The sequence below is a fragment of the Aythya fuligula genome, chromosome 1, assembly GCF_009819795.1.
Source record: "Aythya fuligula isolate bAytFul2 chromosome 1, bAytFul2.pri, whole genome shotgun sequence".
Taxonomy (NCBI): Eukaryota; Metazoa; Chordata; class Aves; order Anseriformes; family Anatidae; genus Aythya; species Aythya fuligula.
This window is the reverse complement of record NC_045559.1, coordinates 129,504,100-129,527,239: the sequence shown is the minus strand read 5'-3', so window position 1 is coordinate 129,527,239 and position 23,140 is coordinate 129,504,100. Positions and strand designations below refer to the sequence as shown.

Genomic DNA, 23,140 nt, shown 5'->3' with positions numbered 1-23,140 from the left:
AGCTTTCAGTCTCTGAAAAGGTCATCTCCTTGCAAGGTCTTTTGGAGAATGGAATAGGGTTAGAGCGGCATTGGATACTTTCTCCTTCCTTTCCCTTTTAAAAGGGGAAAATAACTGATTACAGAATTAATGAGTGCATTTCCTCATTGTGATTTGCTTCCTGGCATTCATTGGTGGGAATTATCAGTTATTCCCACACTGCCAGCCTTTCACATTGCTTTCCCTCCCCACTCCTGGGTGCAGGAAAAGAGGAGTTAGGGGGGTACAAGGCTGTTGAAGCATGCTTTGATATTTCAGCTGTGTTCATGCTAGGCCCAACTGTACCAAAGGTTACACCATGCACATCTAAATATGGGGTCTGTCATCTTAGTACATTATCAGGGCACCCTCACTTAGGGTTTATGGAGACTGACATGTGCATGTCAGAGCAAGTCTAATTTCATCAGCAATTAACCAGACCAGTTTTCTTTTAGTCAGGAGCTTTCCTAATCTAATCAGCACATGAAAAGCTATTTTCAGGGTGCTTCTCCTCCCCCTTTCTTTTTTTAACATTTCAGTTAGGCAAATTGTTCACGTGGAGCTGGGGATCGCAGTTCCTCTCCCTGCTGAATGAGAAACGCCTGCGGTGCTCGGCGTAGGTCCATGCCGTTTGCTGCAGAGCTCGGCTAGGCAGGAGCCCACAGATTACTGTTCATCTACTTAGAGTGAAACCTGCCAAAAGCAGGACAAATAGGAATTGTTCACTCTGTTTTCCAGAGGACACCTTCAGTCCAAATTAATTTATTGTGTATTTGCAGTTCAGTAAATCTTCTTTTCCTCTCGCTATGCCTTTAGTTGTAACAGGGTTTATTGATGCATGTGTAGAAAATAATGAAAAGCTACATTTCGGTTCATCTTTAAAGGCCTCGGTGTAGTTTGCTGTTCTAAATGGAGTTGCTCCACTCACGTAAAGAAAAATGCCTTTTGTGGAAAAAAACAAGGTGTCCTTCTGGACCTACTCCAGCAGGTGTGAGAAAGTGCTTACTTGGAGGAGTGCCAGTAATTCTCATTTCTAACATAGCGCACGTGGGACCTCGGCCAGGCAGGTGAGCAAACCTCCTGCCCCCGTGAGCTGCACCGTGAGCCGGTGCTGTGTGCACCACAGCTGCTGTGCAGAAAGACTCCTTCCAGGAGGCACATGCCAGTGACTTGGTGCTGGGGTGGGGGGTGAGGCTAAATCTCTGTTCTGGGAAAAGGCAAGGCTGAGGTGATGGTGCATTTGGGGCCCTCGGCACAATCAGCTGATGGTCACCTGGCCATTTGTGCTGCCCTGTGTCCTCCTGCAGTGTGATTGCCCTGTGCCCATGTAGCCCCAGCATGAGGCTCGCCCTGGAGTTGTTTTCAGTTGGCTCTTCAGCCACAGTTTTTGCCACCCAATAATTTGTGAGCTTACTTTGGCTATGAAAGCCTGATTAATCCCACAGAGGTGGCCCCTGAATTTCCTTCCATTCGGTCTGAGAGCATCTCTGGTGAAGGAAGCTTTGCTCTGGTGGAAGAGGTTGCTGGGAGAAAAACTGGATGCAGAAATGCCATTCAGTGCAGTGTGTGGCAGCATAAATACATATCAAGGCAGGCTGTAAGCGTGTTACATGCCATATGTGTACGGGTGCAGTTTAGATATACTCAGCACTGGTGCAGAGATCTTGGTTTTGCATTTCAGTCAGCAAGGAAAGCAGAGGCTGGCATCATGCTCTGCCTACAGAGCAGGCAATTCTAGCATTCATGTGGCCAGTGTTGCTGGGAGCTCCTATTGTTTCCCTTTGTGAAAGAATGTTAAGATTTTTTTCTAATGTAATCAAGTGTTGAAAGCCTTTTTTTTTTTTTTTCCCCCATTGGAGAGTGTTCTTTTTTTTGTTGTTTTTCTGTACCTCATCTCGTGATATCCATAAGTCTTACCTGCATCTTCCTACCTATCTTTCCTTGCCATCCTCTGTGGCCCTTTCTTGGCCATGGCCAATTTTCACTGAGATGTTTTTGTGTGATTTCTGCTATTTGGCTGCTGCCTCAAAAGCCTCATCCCACTACAGCAGGCAGGAAACTCAGAACTCGTGGTGAAAGGAGCTTTAGAAATAAATGCTTGTGGCCATCTTGAGAGAAAAAAAAAAAAAAAAGAAAAAAAAAAAAGAAAATTGGATCACACCTCTCTGGCAGTCTGTAGGAACAATACTCAGACAACTGCTAGCCTGCAGCTGGGGTTTGAGGCCTATTTCCATGTCTTTGTGGGACTGAGGTAAATAATTTTTTATTCCCAGTATGTAGCATTCATATGTGGTATATGCACAGCAGAAGAACTCACATACTGCACATGTAATATCCTTTAATATGAAGTGCTAATTGTCATTGTAAAATATACTTTGTGTATTTCTCACAGTGCCTGCCTGAAGCTGAGCATAAATCTTTATATCCCTGTAAATTTGTATTCATGTCAGTTTTATTCACTGTGATTTTGCTTCATTCTGTCTTGCTTTGGATTGCACATCATGCCCAGCAGTAAAGGAAGAGTGGATTTTGAAAATTTTTACGTGTCAGATTTCCCTGTATCCAATTTTATCAAAATGCTGTCACCAACTTCTTCTGAAACCGGCAAACCTTTTTCTTTCTAATTACATTTTTACCATATGTTCATCCAGATGGCATATGCCAACATTTTCTAGGGTGCTATAAAATGACCTGACTTCAGAGGATTTAACTGCTGAAGAAGCTTATGAAAAAAATAAAATTGACACCAGGGCAGAAAAACAGTCCTAAAAGAAAAAAATAAAATAAGAAAAAAAAAAAGTTCTGATAAATCTTCCCAGTTATATTTCATGCCTGTGATATTGACTTCTCAACATACACACCTGCACAAAACCAGTGAAAATGTAGGGAAGGTAAAGTTGTTTTCTTGATATGTCAAAAGTTAGCTCCTTTCTGAACAGCTCGAAATTCAACTTTAGTCTGTTGAATATATCTAAATGCACTTTTGAGCTGTGAGTGACTACTCAGTTTGCTGCAAAAATGGAGCAAAAGAAGAGTTTGCCAAACCACCAGATTCTCTGCAGGAGCAGCAATTTTACTTAACAATACAATAACTATTTGGGCACTTCTTTTCTAAAGTGTCAGTTCCAAGTAGAAAACAGATACACTTGATGGATGATTTTGACACATATAGTAGTTCTTAATAATTCTTGTGGGATTTCTTGGAGAAAATAAATTAACTTGGGATGTACTGAGAGGTGCCAGAAACCTGAGGAAACAGGAAAGAAAAGAAGATTATTTTTCATGTTTAGCTACTAGCTGAGATAAATCATTGAAGATCAATTTATTGTCTCCTGCAGAGTTTCTGTATTTGATAAGTGCTCACCTATAACAATTTCCCTGTTTTGATAGTCTTTCCAAATCATGGGAAAAATGATAAAATAGGCTCCTGCTATTATCAGTTTCTATAATGTTGTCTCAAGACTCAAGCCATTTTACCTGCAGCTGAACTTGCAACTCCCAATTGGAAAGGAAATTTTAAGTGTACAACATGAGGCTCTGAATAGGGTAAGAACCAAGAGGTAGTTTGGGGGCAGGATGGGCAGTCCTGTGATCTCAGGGATTCAGGTGGACAGTTGCAAATTAAGGTTCACTTGGTATCTTATTTCATTGGTCTCTGTGAAAATCACAACTGTACTGCACAAAACATATCTTCCACATCCTCCTAGTTAACAAGACAGGCTTCTAACAGTACTCAACAGTTTTAAGTGTTTCTGTTATCTATGAATGAAACCTTTGTTAAAATAAGTCCTTATCTCCGTCCTCCACTCATCAGTCCACGAGTGGCTTGACATTTCCACAGATTCTTCTTCATCATTGACCAGGATTACAGCTGCCCTGCAAACAAGAGTCTATTTTGTAGTTACATCAACCCGTATAGCAGAGGCATTTCAAAGCTAATGGTTAAAACCCTTAAAGTGAGAACTGGTGTTAACCTCTGAAGTAACAGAAGCAAGCTGTAATATGGAAATACAAAATAAAACACCAAAATGCAGTCTGTTTCCATGCTGTAATAATGTGATGCAACAACTGTTTTATTATGGTTAAGGTGATGTAGTGTGTGTGAACATCTAGCTATATTAAACTCGCATTGAGGCACCACCTTCTATGCTCTTTCGGATGTCATTGCAGAATGGAGCTAAAGTAGTTCGGGTGTCTTGGTTACATATTTCCAGAATAATCTCATAATCAAGGTCACTGGCTTCTTGTCGTAGTTTTTAGATTTGTAGCATACTTAGACTCGTAGGCATTTTCCTGTGGAGTAGCCAACTCCTGCATAACATATTTTAGCCTGCTGAGGACAGGCTTTTCCTAGCAGCCATGTACCAAACTCTAAGAATTAGCCCACTTAATCCCCAGATGTCAGAGAATGACACAAGAAAATCCAAAAATTTAAAAGCATTGTGCTAAGATACGTGACTTTTAAGTACTAATATGCATTATTAAAATCAAGCTCTCATTGTAATTGCAGTCTTTGTTTAGATATTCCTTGGGTTATTCATGGTGTACTTTGAATGAGGAAAATACTGACATGATTTCCAAAGAAAGCATTAACAAGTTAACCATTATGAAGCTAATGATCCAAAGAAGCAAAGTGCCAGCCTTAAACCATACCTCAAACTTTGCTGAGCATGAATTCAGACATGCACTTGTTACATTAGGCTCCACTTAATGTTCTAGGCAGCTGCATTGTGTTTGTAGTTGCTGGCTGCCTTGTGCCAGCTGATCAATGTTTCCTAAGACTTTCTTCTTTGCTACTTGTCTTTCTCTTTCACTCACTGTACATCCCTTTGTGGGTGTGTACGCATCAATTTTATGCAAGATACATTCTCTCTCCTTTTCTCTGTTACCCTCTTTTTTTTTTTTTTTTTTTTTTTTGAGTGGAATAGGTGCTGCAGAGAGTTTTTGAGTATAAATACTTGGAATTACACTTTTTGCTATAGTTGGTAGTTTTTTTTTTTTTTTTTTTTCTTTTTGTTTTTTTTTTATTTTTTTACATAGCTGGTGGCTTATCTCTTGGAATATATAAAATTTCTGTTCAAGGAATTCTCTGAGAATTACTTTCCTTAAAAATGGCAGCTGTCTCTCACTATTCACAATAAGATTATATCAGGGAAGGTAGCCTTTTATGAAGCAGGAACTCATCTCAGTTGTTGAAAATGGTAGGAAATAAGTTTCTTTTTTTGAAAAAATGATCTTAGCTTAGCTTGTGTTTCTGTATAGGGAAAGAAGAGCTTATACTTAAAATTCCAGCCTTTTTTTCTTTTCTTCTTTTTTACCTTCAGAAAAAAAATAAATTAAAAAAAACAAAAAAACAAAAAAACTGAGTTATGATCTAGGCACAATGCCATCTAAATATATTTCTACTGTTTGAAACAAATGGGAGTTCTGCAGTGTTGAAGGTATTCTTATAAGATCTTTAACTGTTTAAGTGATGCTCTGTGTAAGGTTCCCCAAGGTGTTGGTTTTGAGTCTTTACTAGATTCTGGTTTGGAATACTAAGAATATTAATTCTTTACTTCAGGAGTCAATATGTTCTGTAGATAAGATGGAGATGAAATATCTCCAATACAGTACTACAAATGGCATCTCAGTAATAAACTAGCCACAGGAGGAAAAGTTTTTTTCAGCCTACCATCCCACAAAGCTTTGAGTATTCATCTCATCTAGGATCATATTCGTTTATCTTAGTGCTCTCTTGAAATACACTTCCAACACACTGAGTGATACAAGAACATCCGATGCAGCAAGCTGTGGAAGCACAAGATGCAGAGCCTTTTTCGTTGATGTATTTGAAGGTGGATAACCTTAAAAATCAATAAAGCCCGCTGCACCACTCAGAATCCTGATAGACTGTTCCTTGCTGATCCTCTTGCTTAGGCTTTGAATAACTGATACGGTGCTGCTGCAGTACGAGGTGTTGCAGTGGCTGGAGCAAGGCATCCACCAGCAGAGCTGCTCTTTGAGTAGATCTTATGTTGGTTCCTGGAATTTTTCATCTGAAGCGTAGCTCTTGTTTCTTTTTCTCTCCCCGGTTTAGTTTTCAAACCAGACTAAACACGTGCTTGAAAAGAGAGGATGTGCAATAGCAGGAAAGTAGTTCTCAAATACTTAAAGCAGTGTTTTCAACTTGCTTGTAAATACTGCATTTCCTCTCTGGAAACAGTGTCAGATCATAGTGCCCCAATTACCAAAATGGAAACAGCTATTAGGGAGAAGTAATTAAATAGAACGTTTTAACTTTGTGGGAAGTTTGGTAAGGCTGTCACCTAAAAGATAAGTTCACAGGTTTAAATAGATAGTTTTCGAAATACCAGTGACACCTCAGAAAGTCTCCCACGTCAAAGACAAAATGTTTGAGTATCTAGAAACCCAAATTATAACAGGAGTTGACGGGGAGGAGGGTGGCTGTGCATTCTGAAGGTAATTTCACAGAAGGTAATGTCACAGAAGAAGTGTATGAAACTATGTGCATTTTCTAACAGTTCTTCTGAATGAATATAATAGAAAAAGACCAAAAACTGGAAGAGCAGAAGGGAGAGGAGAACAAAGTATCAGATGTGATTTCGTACATAGGAAAAGAAAATATATATTCCTTGCTGATTTCACCTTACACAGATGCTAGGACAGTGCAGAGATATTCTCTCTCCTATTTTTGTGAGGAAGTAACTTCTGCTACCTCTGATCATATGTATTAAAAAGCAGCATTTTACTTTTAGGCAGACTGAATCTAGTGATAGGGATAGACAGTTTCTTTGAAGAAAAGCCTTAGAAAAGTCTAGTCACAGGAATAAACTCACACTAAGAGTTTGCTGAGATTTTTCTGCTGTTTTGTGCGTCAGTAATAGAAGACCACGGAAGGAATGGAAAATCACATTATGCTAAAGGTGTATGTGTTGGGAAAAGATCAGAGAAGTTTCTGCATGCCACTGATGCTGAAAACAGATCTATAAATGACATCTTTCTCCTTAAGGACTGCATGTCTGGAGTTTCTGGGGAATTGTTTTTGAAGATGGAAAGAGAAAAGAGATGAGAGCAAGGATCCTGGTTGCACAGGACATTCCCTAATTCTCATGTGTTAACATGTTATGTGTAAGATTGACAGTTACACAGAAAAATTACTTGATTTCCATATTAGTATTTATTTATTGGGCCAACTTTCAAGCTGATGATATGATCTACTGATGCAGAGGCACCTGCCTCTCTGATGTCCTTTGCAGCTTTTTTGGGTTGGGCACCTGTCTGTCTCTTGAGCTCTGTCAAAGACTGCAAGAACCTGATGCCATGAGATGAAGTCTGTCTTCATGCTAAGCTGACCAGGTGTTGCTTGTCTGTGGTGGTGCCAGTTTGTCAGCTCTCTCAAGGCAAGTCTGCCAGTGGAGGCTTATGAGGAAGCATGAATGTCTTCCTAGGTTTCCTGAAGCACCTGAGCTCAATTAATGACATTTTGAACCGTTTGAGACTGGAGCAGTCTGGCTGCCAATGTAATCAGCACTGGGGATTGGTAGCAGTGATTCAGGGGGGAGATCGCAACACTGGTGGGAAACACAAAGTATACTGCTGTGCAAAGCAATGAACAGTTCAGTCTGCATGCACTAGTGTTTATTAATGTTAATTTAGAAGTCTCTATACTTTTAAACCATGGCCTCTTCTTTGGTATGTCATATTGGATAGCTTTCTTCTTTTTTATTTTCTTCTTGAGAAATCAAAAATTTTCCCTCCAACCATGAGAATTTTGTCTTCTAGGAGCAACATGTAAACTTCACTATAACATTTAAGCTGAAATTAAGATATTTTAGTAATTGCTAAAATTGCTAATGAAAAGATTTTGTTAATATCTTAATTTTAATATCTTTAATCTTATTATTTTTTTTCCCTGGAACAGTTTGGAGTGACATTGGAGAGTTTACTCAAGTAGTAAATATGTATTGTTACCTTTGCTTTATGTAGTCTGAGAGGGCTGAGCTCTGAAACTTAGTATCGTAGAAAACCAAATTTAAATGTGTGCCTCCTTTATTTTGCAAAAGGCTGCCAGAGTCTAATTGCTGTGTTTTACATTATGAGTAGGTCACTTTATTATTCTTCCCTTCCAACAAATGAAGGATGAAAAATTCAAGTACAGATGACAAAGCTGCTATTGTTGGGTTATTTTTCTTTCATATATGTGGTATGATTAAATGTATGCTGTCAAAGAGGGACCTCTTTATAGGTTGATCCTATTGATTAGCATTAGAGACCTGTCAACAGTGGTATTACTTCATGTATAAGAGAATCTAATAGAAAATTATTAAGTTGATGGTGGTTTAGTTCTTACAGTGAGACCATTCCAGGTATTCATCTCATTTCGTAGCAGAAATTGCTTGGCTCAAGTAGATACACCAAAACCATATTTTAATGATTTTTTTCCTTTTTTCATCTTTTTTATTTTTTCACAGTCACATGACACAATCAGCCACATTTGAAGACCCTCGAATAGAGAGCTGCCAAATAACCCCTCCAGCCCCTCGGAAAGTGGAAATGAGGAGGGATCCTGTGCTAGGATTTGGTTTTGTGGCTGGTAGTGAAAAGCCAGTTGTTGTACGCTCAGTAACACCAGGTATGTTTTCCTCACCTGACCCCAAAAGCAAACTTGGCACGTCTCAGTATCTAGTATCGCATACTGGCTGGATTGCCAAATGAGAGAATAGTTGTAGTGTTATTACAAAAAAAATTGTATTGACTTCACTTGTTTTCTTCAAATGGAGTGAAATTATTTGAGAATATCAAAAATCATTCTGTACATATACTGGCTGAGGACTTAATCTACTGAGATGAAATACATTTACGAATGTAAGTACTGCTAAAATATTTAGGTAGACAAAGTAATCAAAAATACTCGGTAGGATTTTAAGCCTTGTATTACACAGTAGTTTCCTTCCTTTTAGAACCCTATGTAAACATGCTAACAAAAAGCCAGTTTTACATTGTTGCTCTGAGCCATTACTATTGTTTACCTGAAAAAACAGTTGATCCACTTCATTCAAGGGAAGAAGGCCTTCTCCCTGTTATGTTTATATTGGTTTGATCTCACCGTCATTGCCATTGAATCAGTGTTTTCAGGAGGTATACAGAACTGTAAGATTAAAATTTACATGTTTTGCATTCTATCATCAGATTCCAAAGGTGACATTTGAGTTCTATTATATTTGTTTTTGTAAAAGAGGATGCTATTGCTCCCCTTCCCCCCCCCCCCTTTTTTAATAGGTGGTTCTGTTTAATCAAGTGGCAAAAACCACTTCATCAAAATATATGTGCAAAATGGCCTAACTGGAGTGAAAATTATAGCGGCTCTTGGTATTTTTGCATGTATGGGACTGCTCAGTCTCCTGAATAGTGGCTTTTATGCTTAAAAGTTCAGTTGTTACATAAATTGCCTTGGAGCCAAGGACGCGAATTTGACTTTGCTCCAGTTCAATATGTTCTGCAGAACTCCCAGAGAGAGCAGGAGAAAGGCAAAATCGACTGCACGAAGTTCTGATGTCATTTACCCACATGTGTGCATTGATTGTATTTGTGTTGCTTTCAGATGAAGCAAGTGTTGTAACTAATATTTGAACTAGACAGTTCTCTCCTCCCAAGTTAGCATTTTTAATATAATTTTATAGTACCCATCAGTTTGGGAAAAGTGTTTATTGTGTTGTATTCCAAGTGAATAGGAGGAAAGATGGGTTCAGGATAACATTCTCCTACATGGATTTGTTTCCATTTATATATAAGTGAAGAACCAGTCTTCAAACCAGATAATGGAGAGGAACAGCATTAGCTTAATCACTAAATTAATTGTTTCTGATACTGAAACATTTAATTTTAAGAATTTTATTTTTTTTTTTAATATGTATCATCGATGCAAAGCTTAAAGGCAAAAGAATAGAGAGGCTATATCTTTTGATTAAGAGTTGTGATGTCATACTCTCTTCTGGGCATATAATTGTGCTGGGAAGCAAAATATTATATGCATTTTATAAAACATAAACTTACTATGCATTTTAGTAGTGTCAGAATCCAAAGCACAGAGGTACGTATATTTGATTCCCTAGTTAGACTTATCCTAAATACCTGCATCTGAGAGTGCCAGTGCTTTTCATCACATTATATAAAACTTCTGTTCACCAAGTAGAAGGAATGCAGAGGAAAAGGGATTCAAAGAATGGAGGTGTGGAAACGTACTGTCTTAAGATCGAAGGAAACAGGTTTGTTTTGCCCAGAACAGAGAAGTCAGAGGAGAGATCTGAGAATGACTTTCAAACATGCAAGTGATTTTTCATGAGAAGGACTATCAGGACTATAGAACAAGGACTAGTTCTCCAGTGCCACTTTAGCTGGGACAAGAAATAATGTATTGCTACAAGGAAGATCTGGTGAAGACATCAGGGAAAAAAAGACTTCCTGATCTTAACAGTTAAACAGGATCATATATTTACAGAAAAAGGAGTCTTTGTCAGGGGTGGACTTACAGGAAAGTCAGACAAACATTAATCAGGGATGAATAAAGTATGATTGATCACACCTTTAAGGGTGAATTAGGTCACTGTCTGTGTGTCCTTTTGGTCCTCCAGAAGATCAAGCCCTTATTTTTAGGTGCCTAAGTGTGATTTTGGAACTTAACTTGAGTAACTTTAGTAGAAACTTCTAAGCCATCTGCTTTCAAGATTTTCCTGGTGAGGAAATACTGGTAATGTCAGAGAAAGAGTGCTAAACATGCCATTAGCTGAAGAAAAAACACTCATAGTCTATGAACGAGAGAGGGTGCCTATGCAATTCCAATGGTCTACTAACCTGTGCTTTTTTTCATCTGTCTGCAGGCGGCCCCTCTGAAGGAAAGCTTATACCAGGGGATCAGATCATAATGATTAATGATGAGCCAGTCAGCACTGCTCCAAGGGAGAGAGTCATCGACCTTGTCAGGTATTTGATGTCCTGTCACTTAAACTGTGAACCCAGTGGCTTATTTCCTGTGCGGTCATTTGATAACACAGCCTTCTGAAGGTGGAAAAATGAAAAAATAATATTATTTGGTCATAATGAAGAGTGGTGAAGTATTTCAGAATTGAAATGAAATGTCCTCCGGGTAGCTGCAAGAATATAAGAAGATATTGGAACAGCTCCAAAATATGTGGATACCCAGAGAGGAATAGTATTCTCTTGGCATTTCTTTTTGGTATGGGTTCTTGAAAAGATAATTTCTGGAGCAAGGCAGCTCCAGTCACTATTACTCTGTTGCTTTTTTTACATGAAGAAAGTTGATTCAGGTCTGTTGTATGTAAAGAGGAAAGAAAATGTTTTGGGGCAATTTTAAGAGCAGAGATAATACGGAAGCACTAAGAGTGGTTTGGGTAGCTTGCAAATAGGTGAGTTGTGTGAGAAGAGCAGGCAGGGGGCTGTAGAGATGAAGCAGAAAATGAGAAATGAGTGGCTGGAGAATGCAGGAAAGGAAAAGCATCAGAATTTGTAATGGAGAAGGAAGGAAGAAAGGAAGGAAGGAGACAAATGCTCAAGTTGGAGAAAATGACGTGATCTGCTTGACAAACTGCATTTTAAATAGCAGGACATACATGTATTAGCACGTTGCATAGAAAAAAAAGAATGGTAATTCCAAATTAAATATAAGGATGCTTACTTTAAATGCGAGGAGCTAGGTTGCTGGACACAAGTTTGGTTTCTCGATTTTTCTTCTTGGTGCATACTCTGAATTGGTTGGTCTAGTTGATTCCTGGGCAATATTCAGATTTTAACTGAGGAGTTTTACCTCTCCTCAGGACTGGTAATTTTCGGTATTACCAGTGTTACCCATATAATTTGGAAAAGTGGCATTTGGTTCCAGAAATGGAGGAACTGCCATCATACTTGTATTCCACTTGCAAATCACAATTTGAGTGAATGGGTGCTCAGTTGCTGGGGAAGGGAGATACAGAAATGGTACAAAAGCTTCTTCACCACAGGAATAAAGGTGCAAGCAACACATGCCTTTATCTCTGTTAGGTGGTTGCGGTCAAAATACCATATGTTTTCAGGTTTAAAAAAAAGCATAAACCTAAAAGTCAGCTAACAGTAGCACAGCACCTCAGGAGGGAACTTTTTTTTTTTTTTTTTTTTTTTTTTTTTTCTGTGACGAAGACACCTCATAAAGATCAGGAACAATCTCATCCCTATTAAATTTGTCCTATGCTATGTATTGAACATCAGCATAAGCTTCACAAATGGGTCTTAAACTCATTTTTGATGTCATCGTTTCTTCATAAAGTGATCATATTGCAGTCTTCGTTTTTCCTGTGATTCTTTGATATGTAACTAACCAGAATTAGGATCTCCAGCTCATTTCTCTGCTGCCAGCAATATATAGTAATAGCAACAAGGAAAATAGACTGATTACAGCTGAAAAAAAAAGTAGGTTTATTGTGTGGCTGATTCTCTGTCTGCCCTCAGATGGGAAACTGAATAAGAATGTAGCCCTTCCTAATTATGTTGACTCCATAGGTAGTATCTTATATGAAGTGTTGTTGCATTCCAGGGGAATCTTTGGTGGCTCTTTTCCTACATTGTAGTTCTGTCTCAGCTCTCCAAATCTGTCTGCAGTTGGGATTTTGTGAGGGCCTCATTCTTTGATTAGACTCAGAGTGAAATGTATTGGGGTTGTATATTACAGCATCTGAAATGAAGAGCTTTCTTTTCATGCCAGTGGGGACACCTGGGATGATGAGAAACTGTCACTGTAGAGTCCTGACATCAAAGCAGAAGCAATTCTTTACACCAATGAAGTAACGAATCCCTTCTATATAACAAAAGATTTTCATATGAGTAAGATACATCTGCAACTCTGAAAGCAATGCATGCTTTCAGTTTTCAATGTGGATGAAAGCAATTTTGAAGGCTTGTTTTCCAGATGGTAGTAATGTAAATGTATCTGTAATCAGCAATGAGTATGTTTTAGATGCATGGAGGAGGCAATGGCCATAATCACAAACACTGAAAAAAATAGATGGAAGGGATTTCTGAAGGTCACCTCAGAATCTCCTGCTCAAAGCAGAGCTAGTGTGAAAGTTGGACATGGCTTCTCAGCACCCATCCAGCCAATTTTATCTCCTAAGATGCAGGTTTCACAACCATACTGGACAGTGCTTAAACAGTGGCATCATGAACAATTTTATTCCTTACATCCAACTGGAATTTCCTTTGGTGCAACTTGTGACCTGTGCCTCTTGTCCCTTACCTGTCTGCTTCTGAGGAGGGTCTGCCTCTGCCCTCTCTGTAGCCACCTATTAGGTAGTAGGAGACAGATTCCTCCCTTGGTCTCCTCAGGAGAAACAAATCCTCTTTCCTTAGTCTCATATAAGTCTTGTGCATAAGCCTTACAGCTGTCTTAGAGGCTCTCCACTGGAGTTTCTCCAGCTTTGTCATTGAATGTGTGTGAGCCAAAACCGGAAAGAATGGTAAATATACAGCTTTGTGAGGAAAAGGAGTAATCAGTTCCCTCAACCTGATGGCTGTGCTCATGTTTGTGCATCCCACTGCCCACTTCACCCCTGAAAGAGGATACAGTAGGCTCATGTTCAAGTTATTGACAAGGAGGACCCTCGCATCATTTTTTGTGGAGCTGCTGCCTGGCCCAGTTAGGCATTAGCCTGCACTGTTGTATGAGGTTCATTCAACCCACATGCCAGACTTGGCACTTGTCCTGATGAATCTCGTAAGGATTCTGTCAACCCAGTCCTCTAGACTAAGTCCACCTGAATAATAGCCTGCCCTCAGATATATCAGCTACTCCTGTGCAGCCAGTTTTCTATACACAATACCTATCTAGATCTTATGTCTTGAGGCACTGGCACAGGTTACACAGAAAGTTTGTGGATGCCCCATCCCTGGAGGTGATCAAGGATAGGTTGGATGAAGAACCTGAGCAACCTGATCTTGTGGTCAGCATCTCTGCCCATGGCACGGAGTTGGAACTAGAAGATCTTTAAGGTCCCTTCCAACCCGAGCCATTATATGAGTCTATGATTATTTTCTCAATTTGGCTACAAGGATACTATGTGAGACTGTCAAAACCCTTCTTGAAGTCAAAGTAAGCAACATTCATTTCTTTTCCCTTTATCAACATGGCCAGTCAACTCATCATTGAAGGCAATCACATTGGTCAGGCATAATTTACACTTTCTAAATCCATTCTGGATGTTTCCAATTACTTTCCTGTCCTTTTGCTTGGAAATGGCTTTGAGGGGAATTTGTTTGAAAATTTTCCTGGGACTGAAGTGAAGTGAGCTTCATTGACACAGAATTTCCTAAACCTCTCCTTTCTTTTTTAAGACAAGCAAGATACTCCTTTTTCCAATCATTAGGAACCTCCCCTGAACAACATGACTTTTCAAAGATGATAGAGAGCAGCTTTTCCAAGACATGAGCCACCTCCCTGAGCAACCTTAGATACGTGCCATCCAGACCCATGGACTTGTGTGTGTTCCTTTTGCCTAAGCAATGCCTAATTCAGTCTTCCTCTGTGATGAGTAGTGCCTGTGTCCCCTAAATTCTGCCACTAAGCACAGGGACAAGGGTGGCTTGAAAGCAGACTTGCCAATAAAGACGAAAGCAAAGAAAGCATGAAGTACCGCATCATTTTCAGTGTCCTTCATTAGGTTTCCCACCCCGTTCAGCAGCAAGTTCATATTTCTCTTGACTTCTCCTTCATTGCTGATGTACTTGTAGAAGATCTTCTTGTTTCACATCCTGTGCTGGTTTCAGTGTGAGCTGAGGCAAGCTGGCATCAGCCATCCACTCTGCTAGCTCCATCTCTGCCTAGCCAGGTAATGCTTCTCATTTTCTCATACGTAGCCATTTCCATCTTCTGTACCCTTCTGTTTTGTGGGGGATCTCAGTCAAGAGTTCCCTGTGGAGCCATGCTGGTGTCCTGCTATGTCTGCCCACTTTCATGAAGATCAAAGTGGACCATTCTGGCACTTGAAGGAGGCTCTCCAGGAAGATCAACCACCCTCACTGAGCTTTTGCCCTTCAGAGTTTGATTAAGTTGAAGCCATTCTTTAGCTTAAGACTCCCTCATTTCCCTCAGGGTCTTATGTTGTACCGTCACTTGGCCACTGCAGCTAATCAATGAAAAACTGATATTCTAACACCTTTTTTTTTTTTTTTTTTTTTTTTTTTTTGGTGATTGCATGGTCTACTGCTGATTAGGTATAATAAGGTATATTTTACATTTATTATGTGAAATTCTGTAACTATTTTTATGCAGCTTTCTCTCAAAGCTTTTTGTTAAGTCAAAAAATGATTTGTCTTTATAATTGCAGAGAGAAAGGAAAAAAATCTACTTTCAGAATAGAGATATAAAGATAATAGCATGTCAAACAGGAAAAAAAATGCTTTTGAAGAAAGACAGATAACTTCATAACTAGATTATCATTGTGTTTTATTAAGCCCAGTGGAACTCAAAAATTTCAAGCAAAAATATATGTAAATGTTAGGTGTTAGTTCAACATTGTATGTTAAACAGACTTTTTAGTCTAATGAAATATTTAATTGTTTTCCAAGAAAACAGCGTTGTGAAATTTACTTACGAAAAGTCATAGTATGCAAAGAAAAGAAAATGGAAAAAAAAAATTCTGCTATGCTCCATCTTAAATCCAAAAAATTGCATAAGATTTAGAATTTCTACCAAGGAGAATATCTGAAAAGTGTCCATTAAACCTTTTTTTTTTTTTTTTCATTAGGAAAGAGCATGTCCCTAATTGATAAATTTGCTTTGTTTCTAAATTATTCACAAAATAAGTAGGACCCATTTTTTTCAGATTATTTTGGTTTCTCCTTCCCATGTCTTAACAGCTGCAAATTCATAGTGTACTTTTCACTTCTACAGGGTTAAAAATGGCTAAACCAGTCTTTAAAGGAAACCCTTTTTATGTAACAGTTTTTCTACATGAAAATTCAAGAAGATAAAGGGAACACATAGTATATAAATTTTCACATTGTTTCTTTATTGCATTTTAATATTTTAATTGTGTGTGTTCTTTCTAACCTTTTATTACTGAAAATAGGCTTCCTTAAGTAGAAAATTGTATTAAAACCACCTCTGCAGACTCCATTGGTACTGGGCAACAATATGCTGAACTATTATTATTTTTTATGTATTTTTTAAGAATTGAAGGATAGTATTGTTATCCTAGGAAGTCTGAGAACTGGAGATTATCAGGGATTTTCATTATAACTATCCCCTGTAGATCATTCTCAACCATCTAATTCCTTTGGTCCTTCTTTACTGGCAACATTTAATTAGCGTTCAAGTTGTCCTTTGAAAGCCAAGGTTGCAGAGAGATGAATGCAGTGTGGTTTGCAGACAAAATACATAAGCACTCATTATTTCTGGGTAATATTCAATGGCTTTTGCACCATATTATGCTCTCCTGAGCTATTTTCAAGCAGAAACCCAGAAGTCGTGTTTATGGTTTACCTTACAAAGAGAGGTCACTTTTATGAGAGTTACTTACGGTTTTATTCTAGAAGTGTTTCATTCAAGACATAAAGTTATTGAAGTTGGAAAAAGAAGGAGAAACAAGTCAAGTTTTCTAAATGTATTGTTAAAATCAAGGCAAGAAGCAAGTGAACAGAATAATAAAGAAAGAGATGTATTTGAAGTATGTTGAAAATTGTAGCAAGAGCTACTTGTTTTTATTGTATTGCCAAATATTTTATTGTGACTTAAAGCTTTTCATACATACTTAAAAATTAGTACTTTGAGGCAACATTAGAGTCATTGTACTATGTAGGATTTTTAAGTATTTCAAGGTGAGCAACAATGCAAAACTGACATATTATAAGGTATATATTACAAGGTATATATACAACAAGAACTCCAGACACACAGCCCGAGCCTCAAAAGTCAAAGGCAGGAAACAGGAGAATGATGAACCACCCACTGTAGGAGAAGATCAGGTTGAAGACCTTCTAAGGAACCTGAAGGTGCACAAGTCCATGGGATCTGATGAGACACATCCATGGGTCCTTAGGGAACTGGTGGATGAAGTTTCTATGCAACTATCCATTATATTTGAGAAGTTCTGGCAGTGCAGTGAAGTTATCACCAACTGGGATATAACTTATGAATATTAAGAAAAAAAGAAGAAAGGAAAAGAAACATGTTCAGTGACATATGTTCAGGCTGTGATTAGTGACAAAGGGAGATGTAAGTTCTTACCTTGCTTTTTCGCGCGTTTATGCATTTTATGAGAAACATCCACTGGATAATTAATGCAACAAAAATTATCAGAGTGGGGTTCATAAACTGTTCTCCCATTCAATGAAAGGGGGCTGTGTGAAGCAATGACATCACACTACTTTTTGCTCTCCTTGAATTTTTTTTTTTTTCCCTCCCTTGAAGGGAATCAAATCATAATCCCCATTTTTAAAAAGGGGAAAAAAAAAAAAAAAAAGAAAAAAAAAAAAAAAAGACCCAGGGAACCACAGGCTAGTTAGTCTCATCTCTGTGCCTGGCAAGATCATGGAGCAGATCTTCCTGGAAACTCTGCTAAGGCACATGGGAAAAAAGGAGGTGACTGGTGACAGCCAACATGTCTTCGTTAAGGGCAGATTATGCCTGACAGATCTGGTGGCCTTATAAAATGGGGTTACAGCACTGGTGCACAGGGGAAGAGCAACTACCCGGACTTGTGATCCCTCATGATATCCTTGTCTCTAAATTGGAAAGATGTGGATTTGACAGTTGGACCACTTGGTAGGTAAGAAATGCTTGCACTCAAAGAGTTGCAGACAAGGACTTGGTATCAAGATGGAGATCAGCTGTGTTCCTCAGGAGTCAGTATTTGGACCGGCACTATTCAAAATCTTTGGTGACATGAACAGTGACATTGAATGCCTAAAGGGGGCCCACAGGAAAGCTGGGGAGGTACTCTTTGTCAGGGAGTGTACTGATAGCATGAGGGGTAATGGCTTTAAACTAAAAGAGGGTAGATTTAGATTAGATATTAGGACAAAATTCTTCACTCAGAAGGCAGTGAGGCACTGGGACAGGTTGCCCAGAGAAGCTGTGAATGCCCCATCCCTGGAATGGGGCATTCCAGGCAACCTGGCCATCCCAGGTTGGATGGAGCTTTGAACAACCTCGTCTACTGGAAAGTTTCCCTGCCCATGGCAGTAGGGTTGTAATTAGATGATCTTTAAAGTCCCTTCCAACCCAAAGCATTCTGTGATTCTATATTAAGGTACTGTATCAATTAATTGCTTACTCAGGGATAGATTTATTTCATTCTCATTGGTTAAATTTAAATTTGTATCTTTGTAGTTAAGAATCAGTAGAACATACCAAACTTTCTTTTAAAACGTGAAGAAATATGCCTAAGTAGTCATTTACAGTTATAATACAGTTATACTTATTTTCTATAATATGAATATCTTATTAGTTAATCCTAGATTGTACTAAGTATGCATTAGTCTACAAGGATCCCAATATATGTAAGATTCAGCAAGATATTTCACTGATTTTTTAAGTGACAGACCGTTACACTGTTTACCCGATAAAACAAATTTCAAATAGGGTACGTTAGTGGTACTTTATGCATGCTTCAGTTAAAGTAGTTTTCTAGGCGCCCTGTATGCAAAGACTGGCACCTGAAGAGAGTGATCTGCCCAAAATACTTGTCTTGTTTTAGAATAAACTGCTCTGTTGCAGAAAGCTTTATTTATGCATTGACTAAATGGCAAAGAAAACCATCTTAGAATAGAAACCTGACTTCTGGGTTGCTAAATTGGGATAGACTAATTCCATTCCTTGAAACTGTAGCAGCAGTAAATTAGTGTCTGACTTCGTGTGGAATTCCACCAAACGACTAATTGCAAAGCTAGAACAGAAAAAGGTGAAATTCATTAAGGGCTTTTCTTTCTTGTTGGCTCTACTTTCTATTTAAGAGACGTAACTAAAAAAACTTTGTGAAATATCTCTTGCTTTGGCAAGGTAATGTCATGGCATGTTTTCATCATGGGGATCTAGAGAATTCTTTCAACTGTACAGTAGCATTTCTGTTTTAATTTTGTATTGCCACATGACTTGAGAGAAAGAACCCTCCAGGATTTTAGCCTGTGTGTTGCATTTTAAGTGCCAACATGAATTTAATCAATACTGGCCCTTCTCAACACTGTCATGGAGTGGATGAGGATTCTGTTGCTGCCATTTGACACCCTGCATATCAGGGGACCAGTCTGCCTTCTCTGTATCATCATCGTTAAATGTAAGTGCAAAAATGAGCTCAGTAGCAGTGCCTGTCATCATCATCTTTTCACAGCAGCTGTAAGGATGAGTTTTCAGATGTAATTTCTGTCTCCAGGCTTAGATTATTTCATACATTGTATCAAGCAATTTTGGTGAACTTAATATTAAAGACTTTCTTTCTTCATCAACATCATGGAGCAAAAATCAAGCATATTAAACTATTAGCTATGATACTGCTTAGCAACCAAGAATCTTAAAACACTCTTTTCCTGAAAAAACAACCACGCATACATTTTCATCTGAAGGTACTCCATTATATGCCCAGTTCAGGACATAAATCCAGAGGCTATACCCATTTTGCTTTAAGCCTTGACACTATGTATGAGTAACGTTTTGGTTTTCAGATACATAATGCTGAAGAGAGGGTCAAAACGTTGGACCAAATTCTCTGTAGTTGGTAGGAGTTTTACAAGTGACATCAATGGAGATAAGTTTTCGGCCAGGGCATTTAAATTAGGTACTTCTAATCAGCTGGCCCAAGCATGGTGCTGGGAGTCAGGATATAAGAACTCAGTTCCTGATTGACTCAAGGGATGTTGTAGGATATATATCTTCTACCTTTTGAGATGTTTCCACAGTGTAATATAGAAATAATACAAGTACTTTAAATCAGCTGCTGCAATCTAATTGTGACAACACAGATTTAGCATTCTCTACTTTGCCTGTTTTCTTGGCTGACATGATGAGGTGCTTCTGGTACTTGAGCTAATATATTGAGAACTGAATCAGATCTCTGTGGATTTTAATTATTAATGTGTAGTATGGTTTCAAAAGCGCTTGTCCACCTTGTCAAAGGCCTGTGAGAGTTAAGCTGAAGTAAGAGCTGTAGAGAGACTTGTAACTTGCCATTGTTAAAATCAATACCAACTATGGAAATTTTCTTTTAAATCCATTGTATTTGTAAAAGCATGCAGTCTCATATTGTTGCTGTGTTCTTATCAGAAGGTTACCTGATATGATTTAGACAGGCTTGGGCTCAATAATTCAAAGTTTTGGCGTGCTCAAAACTTAATTTATAAGATCCTTTTCATGTTCACCAAAGTGGATAGATACCCCATACAGTTAGCAAGTTTGTGTTCTTTTTGAAATTCCAATGCTTGATGTGTCATCCAGTTGAAGTGTTATGTTATCACCTTACTCTGTTATCTTTTGGAGTCACCCATGGTGAATTTCAGGTCAGCTGTTCCATAGCAAGTTATTTTATGGGAACTGAACTCAAGGGTACAGACAGAGATACAGAACAGCTGTGCCCAATACAGAAGCAGCTGTAGAAAATTCCTTTTTCAGATAGGAACCAAGAAATGTTGCCATCACTAACTTGTTCTGACAAGCAGGCTTACTGCTTCTCATACAACTAAAATGCTTGTCTGCATGGGGGATTTACTCTGAAACCACGAATTACTTTAAAGCAGCGATGTGAAAGTTTCAAAGTAATTGCTTGAATGTAAAGGCATGCAAATGAATACCCAGCTTTATTTTATTATGAATTAACCCTTCCACATGATGGATTCCCTCTATGTTGCATGCTCTGTAATAGATGTTTATCCTTCTTTGTGGTGTGGTTGCAAGCCCTGTGCGTCAGAAGATCACTTCTTTTTGGGTAGGCAGGAGGAGGTACCTAAAAATCTCATGCCTTGTGTTTGGGGAGCGAAGGGGTGTTTCTCTTTCCTGACACCACTATCCACCTCTTCTTTGGATGCCATTTCCAAATCTTAAAAGATTTTATTGGACAAGACAGCCCTCCACATCCTGCTGTTGATACTTGAATATTCTGTGTCCTGTGCGGATGCCTTGAACACATTACCACAGGACAGCTACACTTATACAAGACAAGCACTGTGGTATGGAGCAGTTTAATCAGCAGAAAGCAAAAAACAAGGAGGGAGATGAGACAGAGACAGCATCAGGAGTTGCTTGGGAAGTGTCAGTCTGTGCAGAACAGTTTCTGGGCTCAGAGAAGCAGTACGGGCTGAGGGGAGAGCATTGTGCTGTGCATCTTGGGCTTCCAGAAAGGAGTGGTAGTTAAGTATGAAGATGACGGAGGTACCTTTACCACTGTGTGCTCTGAGCATCTTTGTCCTTCCAGAACAGTGTAGCAGCCCTCAACAAGAAGTTTACAATGTCCTCATCCTGCCAGTCTCTTACTGACTGATTAAGCACAAAGAAATCAGCTAGTGAAGCTATAGTAATGGAAAACATTGCCATTGTCAAGAAGACATTAGTTGGGTGGTACAAGGCGTGTGATGCTTTTTGATTGCTTGTGTTACACAGAGGGCATTTCCAAATTTTTTTTTGTCTGCAAGCAGAAGCTGTATTCTGGCTATTTATATTTGGACACAAGATCTTGGCTACATCTGGGAATTGCCACATTAGGATTTTCAGCAGTTCTGATCTGTTTTCCTCGCTGAAATGTGGACAGTGGTGGCATCAGCATTCCATTTTTTGCTGAGACAGTGCTGGGCATTTGGCCCTGGAATTTAACTGTTTCATCTGTTGTCTAAATAGCTACAGGATGACAGAGAAATGTTCCTTTGAAAGAGAGAGAGTGGTACTAAGCAGAAGGCTTGTAGTTAACATGAATTACACCCAAATGCTGTACTTTAAATGCTGTTCCTGACAGAAAGACAACAAAGGTGATGTCAAGAGCTGGGAGGCAAATGTGATGTTTTGATGGTTCTGCAAGTTGACCCTTGGAAGGTTGTGTCTGCTACAGGCTCCTTGTATTATGGAAAAGTAGAAAGATTTTAAGCTCCCATTTAAGGAATGCTGTTTTATATGCACCAGTGCTCATAGGAAATGTAAAAGGTAATTTAAACTATTCTGAGAGAAGGGTGAAAAGACTGTGGCTGACTTGCAATGTCTTTTGTAGTTCCATGAATTTGAAATACCTTTAGTCTTTAGCCGTTAGTTCTGTAGAAGCTCCTGGCAGTGTCTGTATTTGAAGGCTTTTGTGCATTTTACAAAACCTCATGTTTGTCAAATTGGAGAAAATAAAGCTAGCATAACTGTTAGTGTGGTGGCTATGTCTTTTTTTTTATAGCACAGAGAAAATGGATGGGGAAGAAAAGCAAAAAATGAATAGCTTTTAAAAAATCTTGAACCATGCAATTGGAAAAGATTAATTACTGGAGGTCTTAAGCACTTCTCCTTGGGGCTGCTGCGATAATATAAGGAACTAGTACATCGAGTGGTGTTGCAATCCTGTTTTTGGAGTTAAGGAAGCACTTTTTTTCTTATCAAGGTGGAAGTACTACTGTTTGGGGTGGGAAGGAAATCGGGAGAGTGTCTAACTGGAAAATGGGTAAAACCCTACTGAGAGCAGGGGCCACAGTAGCTCATACTCCATTGGTATAATGGTGTAATTTTTATGAATTGTGTAATGAAAACCTGACCAGAGTTCCTGAAGATGGGAAGACCTTTCTCCATCATTGGCATGTCATATTTCTTTATGGCTTCTTGACTCTCCGAGTTAGTTTTTAGTATCGTAGTCCTACTTACCTCTCAGACTATACTTAACGTATTAAGTAAAATGAAATCTTAGGCACCTCCTGAAGCTATGTGTACACAGAAGGTGGCCATCCCTGGTGACATTAGGGTCCAGGTACACTGACTATCTCTAAACTTCCATTTCACATCCTTGCTCTGACACTAATGTTGCTTTTCAGTCAGCTAAAGGCATGTGCAGGCGACAGTACTTGACACTAATAACTTGTGGTTTGTCTATGGAAAATCACAGAAATAGTAGAGATGAGAAGTATGGGG

At 38.8% G+C, this 23,140-nt stretch overlaps 1 protein-coding gene across 4 annotated transcripts in view; it reads left to right on the top strand.

Annotated features, from left to right (window-relative positions):
* Nucleotides 1–23,140, top strand: part of FRMPD4 (FERM and PDZ domain containing 4) — a 313,851-nt gene that overhangs the window by 229,263 nt on the left and 61,448 nt on the right. For all 4 annotated transcript variants that reach the window (XM_032200773.1, XM_032200764.1, XM_032200781.1 and 1 more), the window contains 2 exons: nucleotides 8,493–8,653; nucleotides 10,899–11,001. In XM_032200773.1, the coding sequence (XP_032056664.1) occupies nucleotides 8,493–8,653; nucleotides 10,899–11,001 (264 nt within the window). The remainder of the gene's footprint in view (nucleotides 1–8,492; nucleotides 8,654–10,898; nucleotides 11,002–23,140) is intronic.